The following is a 6,025-nucleotide window of genomic DNA, read 5'->3' as shown; positions in this document are numbered from 1 at the left end:
GGGCGGCGGGAGCCGGCGCCGGGGGAGCGTCCCGTGCGGGGCAGGCCGCCCGCAGGCGGGCTCAGCGGGAAACCGCTCGCGGCGAAACACGGGGTGGGGGTTGTGAAAATCCCCCACCGGGAAACGGTGATGTTTTCTTGGAGCGATAAACGCCCGCTCCCGCCCCCGGCGGAGAGGCCCGGGTGGCGCAGAGCCGGCTGCCCCGCACCGGGGCCGCGCTCGGGGACCGGCCTGGGCCCGTGTCTGGCCCCGCAGCCGCCGCTCGCTGGAGGAGGCGCAGGAGCGTTTCTGTCGGTGGGATTTCATTAAAGCTTCACTGAACCCCCCCGGAGCGCCCCGGGTGTCGCCCCCGGAGGAGCCCCGCAGGATCCCGCAGCAGCCGCGGCCCCGGGGGGGAGGGTGGTCGGTCCGAGCGGCCCCGCGAACACGGAGCCACAGGGGCCCTTCCAGGGAGCTTGGCAAAGTCGACTTATAAATTAGTGTGAAACCTCATTTTTGCCTGTCGTGCAAAAAAACCCCTTGCTCTGACACTGAGCAGCTTTTCTTCAGGAGCACCGCACGCAGCGGGATGGAGCTGGGCAAGTGGCCCATGAGGGAGCCACATCCAGGGTCCGTCCCTCCTCCGAGCACTCAGGTGACAGTGACAACGCAAAAATCCCTGTTTTCAGAAGCTTGTTAGCTGTCAGCAGACTCCTAGACTAGGAAGAAGAATTTTAAACCACAAATCCTTTGAGGAGTTTATCTGAGTGGAACTGGATAATAATACAGAAGAGCTTTCTGGAAAGGGCTTTGTGATACTGCTGCTCTCAGCCACCATGTCTGCTTCTGTTGAAATAGCCTAGCAGAATGGATGAGGCACTCAAGTTTATGCAATAATGTTAATACCTGTTTTCATCGGTGTCATTTTTTTCACATCTTCCTGTTATATCTTCTGGCTGTTTCCATTTTTTGCACATCTCAAGTTATGAATCTCACTAAACTGAATACACTTTCATAAGCTTATCAAACTGTCTTATACCCTCAGATTCCAGATCCTTTCATGCTCTTAAAACTCCAATTTTCCCCTGTATTTGGCTTGAATCATCCAATAAAGTTCATTCTTGACTTTGTAGTTATTATGTATTGAAGATGATTACGTAAGTTTTAATACGTGTTAGATATTGACCTGTATTGATATACAGAAACTTAGGATATAAGTAAAGCCAGAGAGACGTCCCCTCCCCCCCAGATTTTTGGGGAGGCCATGAGACAGTGCGGTTAACTCAGCCACATCTCAGCTCTATGTTATCCCCCAGCCCTGTGTTTTCCTTTTCTTTTGCACAGAAGTAACAAGTTTGAGTCCCCTGACTGGATCCGGTGTCTCGACTGTGAAACCCTCACACTTCCTGTGCTAGGTTTCACCTGAGTGTAAAACAGGTAAGATGGTATTTCCCATGATCATGGGTCCATTGTGCTGCTTTCTTCATGTCTGGAAATTGCTTTGAGATAAAATGAGTGTTAGGATAAAAGGAAGCAAGTTTGTCTTTTGAGGTAGTGGATTTTTTGTGCTACAGTGAAAATGGCATTACAGAAAGGGAAATTCTGCTGACCTGTCAAGAAGATGAGGAGCAGCAGTAGATAAAATCCTAATTTCTGTCGGAGTGGCTTAACACAGAGTACTGCTACAGCAGCAAGTGCAGTTGAGAGAGGTACAGCTCCATAACATGCCTTGTAATAGAAGTGCCTGTAGCATTCTTTTAAAGCAACTACAGTGCACTTCTGATTCCAGGCAAATTTTGATTATGATATGATGTGCTGTAAAGCGGCTACATTCTGCTGGGGTTCATTGCCAAGCAGTTCACAACTACACTGACCATGAACTGGGGGGGGAAAAATTGTTGTGCTAGTAAGAGCAGGGTTTTTTTTGCGTTTCGCTCTCTTTAACAGTGCTGAAAATGACTGGGGACATTAGTATTCCGATGAAGAGAGGCTGTGACAAAGACCGTGACTGCGGGGCCTCCTGACTCCTCTGTGATGCTGGCAGTGATGTAGAGGGGACTGACTCCAATTGCACCGTGTTGGGAATGGCCCTGCCATGGTACGGGGAAAACAAACAGGCACATTCACGGGGGGGCAGAATGTCTGTGTCTCTGCAGCGTGAGCTCTGCGCTCTGTAAGGGAGAATGATCACAGGTGAGCAAACACTTATCTTCCTGCAGGGACTGCAGACACTTGTGTGCCAGTTTGCGTGTGTGTGTGTGTGTTTGTTTACAAAAGGACAAGTTGTACACAAAGGTGATCCTATCTTTCTGTCCACATGTGTTTCCCGGCAGGATTTGGGAACCTCATGCAGGATGTGCTGTGGTGCTTCAGTCAAGTGAAAGGAACTATAGATATTGGGGTGACAGAAGGTAAGTTTATTTTTCCTTTTGTTGCTGTGATCGAAAAGAACTTGTTTGTCCTGTACATCTTGCCATATTGGTGAGCAGGGGATTGTTTCATGTTGTCAGAAACTACTGGCAAAGAGCGGAGTTAGACTCTCTTCCTTTTTGCCTTCATTAAGTACTTATGCATTTGAAAGAGATGGGTCTCTAAAATTAGCTATTGATCCACAAAATTCAGTTGAAGGCATTATGGCTTAATCATATGATTAGTCTATGGAATAGATTTCCTTTTGGTTTTCAGATGTTATTTACGGTATTTTTCAGGGAATTATGAGACAGCCTCTCCCACTAAAACTTCCTTTACTGGAATTGGTTGGATTCTGGGTAATATATTGTTTCTGGGTAATATAACTATAACTTGGAGCTCCTTCTTGAATCTGGAGTTAAAATAAATTGCAGTGCCTACACTTTACAGATATGTATCTATGGGGGAGGGATTCATGCAGGCAGTTGGGGGATTTAGGAGCGCAAAAGATCCCCTTTCACACTCGGTGCTTTCAGGGTGATTTGTGCTCCTCAGTCCTTAGGCACGTCTCTCTCTGCAAGCACATCTGTCTGGCATTTAGCCAATATGTGGACTGCAAAAACATGGACAATTGAAAAGAAATAACTGCATTTCATTTTCCTGACTTTAAAGTTGGATTTATTCATTCAGTTCTGTTTCGCCAATGCTTGGTTGGTTTAAACTTCTTACTGGGCATTTCCCTACATCTTCTTATTCTCATTTCACACTTCATCTTCCTTTCTCTTATTGCATTGCCCAGTAATCCATTAATTCCTCTCCCTTTCCATTTCACAGTTTATTCACTATGTGTTTTTTATCCCTCCACAATAACTGAGACCTTTCTCATGTCCGTCTTCTCTTAACCCTCCCAGTGCAGGCAGCGGTTTGTGCCGTAGGGAGGCCCAGCAAACAGCAGTGAAATCCTGTCTTCCCATGTGCTAGAGCAGTTGGTGTGTGTCACTGCAGTGACCCTGACGTTTGCCTGTCGATGCCTGTCGTGTTTGGTTTGGCACAGCAGAGTTCCCGGGGGTCGCCCCGCAGCCTGGCCCCGCGATGGACGCCCCGCTCTCTGGAACAGGGACAGCGCTGGGGGTGCTGCCCATCAAGGCTTCATTGCCCTGGCAGGACTGTGCCCATGTTTTCTGCCTGAACCAGAGCGCAGACACTACTAGTGTTTCCTGTTTCATCCCCCCACCTCAGTGGCTTTGGACACAGGAGCAGTGCTGGGGAGAGGGCTCGCCAACGCGTGCAGCAGTGCCCGGGGAAGGGCTGCTCAAAGTGCAGCTCCTCACAGCTCCTTCTGTGGATGCTACGATAATAAATGCAGGAACTGAGTTGGCCTATTAGATACGTTTCTTCTATTTTGTTGTATTTCCTGAAGTGTGGTGCTTTCCAGAAAAGCAGAGTCTGGTGAGAGTGAGGTCTGGGTGACAGAGCACCGTCACCCGGTTGGCCTCAGTGGCACTGCTCTGTGACCTGCTCCTGCAGAGAGGGTCTCGTTCAGTCTGTAACCTCCTGAGACTGCCGTGGGGCACAAAACTCAGGAGAATGAATTACGTCTCATAAATGGGCCTATATCACAGACACCTCCCCTTCACAAGAAGTTTATCCATAGCTTCTTAGTTTTATGCTGGTCTTTGTGGCACGTTTCTGACAACTCTTGGTAACATCCAAGCATCCCGAGTTCACAAAATGTAATTTCATTAGTTACTGGAATCCATGCAGTTGTGTATGGTCAGTTGAACAGAGGTGTTAGTATCAGGTTAACAATGTTCTGCATCTGTAAATGTGGAAGAGCTCCGAGTGAATGAGCTCTCTTAGGCATGGATGGGGGGCCTGAGACATCTCTCAGCTGCTCAAACACACCCCCATTTCAATGTTAATATGAAGTAAATGATGTTGCTGATTGCTGTTGTAGTGCCACAGTGCTTTGAACTATATTTCATTACTAGTAACAGGAAAGAAGTTTTAGAGATCTTGCTGTATTTTGATATATTGATAATTAGCAGTCTGGTGTAGAAATCAGATTTGTGCTAGTTCAAGAGGTGGAATTCCCTCTTGAGCCTCAAATCCAGAGTCTAGACCTGCCGTGGTGGTGGGAAGCTGCTCGGCGGTGGCTGAGGGCACATCCCCAGGGAGGGTCAGGCAGTGGCTGCCGAGGTTCGGAGGGGACAAGTGGCCCTATGAGGTTTGGGGTGGCTGTGGGCTCCAGACAGGGGATCCAGGCACTCAGCATTCAAATCTTTGTTGTATTAAATTAGGTGTAAAGCATACATGTAATAAAGTTATAAAATGGAGGAGTATCATGTAAATATTAATGGCTAAATCAAAATGGTCCTAATGTTCTGCCTGGTGCCTGGAATGTTTTGCAATTGGAACATCAGGAGATCCCAGCGAGCTGCACAACCAGCAGCCACTTCCAGTGCTGTGCTCTGTTGGGAAAGCAGTAACTGTGCTGCTGTGATCGTTAGAGAGATGTAATTGCAGTTTTCATGCCTGTGATGTGGTTTAATTATGCATACCATGCCTAACTTCTCTCTGTAATTTCCACTGGAGATGAGATCCATCCCTTTCTCAGCTAAATCTGCAGGTAGTTTCTGGTGAAGTGAAACAGCAGTGTTTGCTTCAGAGTCATCTGCGTTTCCAGGGGAGGACATGGAGAGTCTCAGTGGGTGAGTCACACACCAACACATAAAGTGACTCGCCATGAAAACTGCATTATAAAATACTGTCTCTTTATTTCCTGTCTTGTTTCCTGGGGTGGACCTGAGATACACAATAGTATTTCATCTTCAGCCTTCTCTTCTGCGTGATGCAATCGGAGCGAGCTGTCATCTCTGGGCAGGGAGGCTTTGCGTTGCCTGCAGCCCAGACTTGGATTTTAGTTTTTTTTTCCACATCCAGAGAGGGTATTTTGAATAAAGAGAAAGGTAGGAAGGTGAAATGAAAAGCTGCTCTCTTGGCTGGCACAGGTGCTTTGCATCTCTCTGGTGTAAAGGCAGCCGTGCAGTCATCCTCTGTGACAGCACAATTAGCGAGACCGCAGCCAGATGATGGAACCAAACGGCAAAACGACCCCGCGCTCCCCGCGCTCCCCCGGCAGCGGGCGGGATCGGGGAGCGATCTGTCCTTCACCAAAAACTCGTCTGTGGAGTCATTAATCAGCGGGAGAACCGGGGGTGTGAGCAGCAGCAGCTCGTCACCTTGCTTCCTTCCGACCTGCCCCCCGGGTGCCGTGGGGGTCCCGTCCCCGGGGGGGCTGTGCGGGGCTGGGGAGCCCCCGCCGTCGGGTTCCTGCCCGGGGGAGCGGGTTGCGGGGGGAAAGGCGTTACATCGAGCCACGGCTGTTCCCGGTCCCCCCGCCGGTTCCGCGGGGTGCCGGGGGTGCCTCGGAGGAGCCCGTCCCTCGGCAGAGCGCGTTGTCAGGCTGCGGCTCGGTTTGCGGGCTGGGGGTGCCTTTGGGTCGCGCCGGCGCTGCGGGGCCGGTGCTGCGGGGCCAGCGCTGCTCCGCGGGACGGGGTCCCGGTGCAGAGACCCCCACCCTGGGCTGGGGTGTTCCACCGGGAAAGCCCGGGGTCTCCCGACATAGACCCCGGCG

At 50.1% G+C, this 6,025-nt stretch overlaps 1 protein-coding gene and 1 long non-coding RNA gene across 2 annotated transcripts in view; one reads left to right on the top strand and one right to left on the bottom strand.

Annotated features, from left to right (window-relative positions):
• LOC106891561 overlaps positions 1–6,025 on the bottom strand; it is a 10,791-nt gene that overhangs the window by 4,475 nt on the left and 291 nt on the right. The gene's annotated exons all lie outside the window — the stretch shown is intronic.
• Positions 2,014–6,025, top strand: part of PPP2R2B (protein phosphatase 2 regulatory subunit B, beta) — a 74,917-nt gene continuing 70,905 nt past the window's right edge. The window contains exons 1-2 of the mRNA XM_014948202.1: positions 2,014–2,172; positions 2,313–2,390. Coding sequence (XP_014803688.1) covers positions 2,163–2,172; positions 2,313–2,390 — 88 coding nt within the window. The 5' untranslated portion in view covers positions 2,014–2,162. The remainder of the gene's footprint in view (positions 2,173–2,312; positions 2,391–6,025) is intronic.

The sequence above is a fragment of the Calidris pugnax genome, unplaced genomic scaffold (assembly GCF_001431845.1).
Source record: "Calidris pugnax isolate Ruff unplaced genomic scaffold, ASM143184v1 scaffold27, whole genome shotgun sequence".
In the NCBI taxonomy this organism is placed as follows: Eukaryota; Metazoa; Chordata; class Aves; order Charadriiformes; family Scolopacidae; genus Calidris; species Calidris pugnax.
The sequence above is the reverse complement of the archived record's forward strand: the minus strand, read 5'-3'. Positions and strand labels throughout refer to the sequence as shown.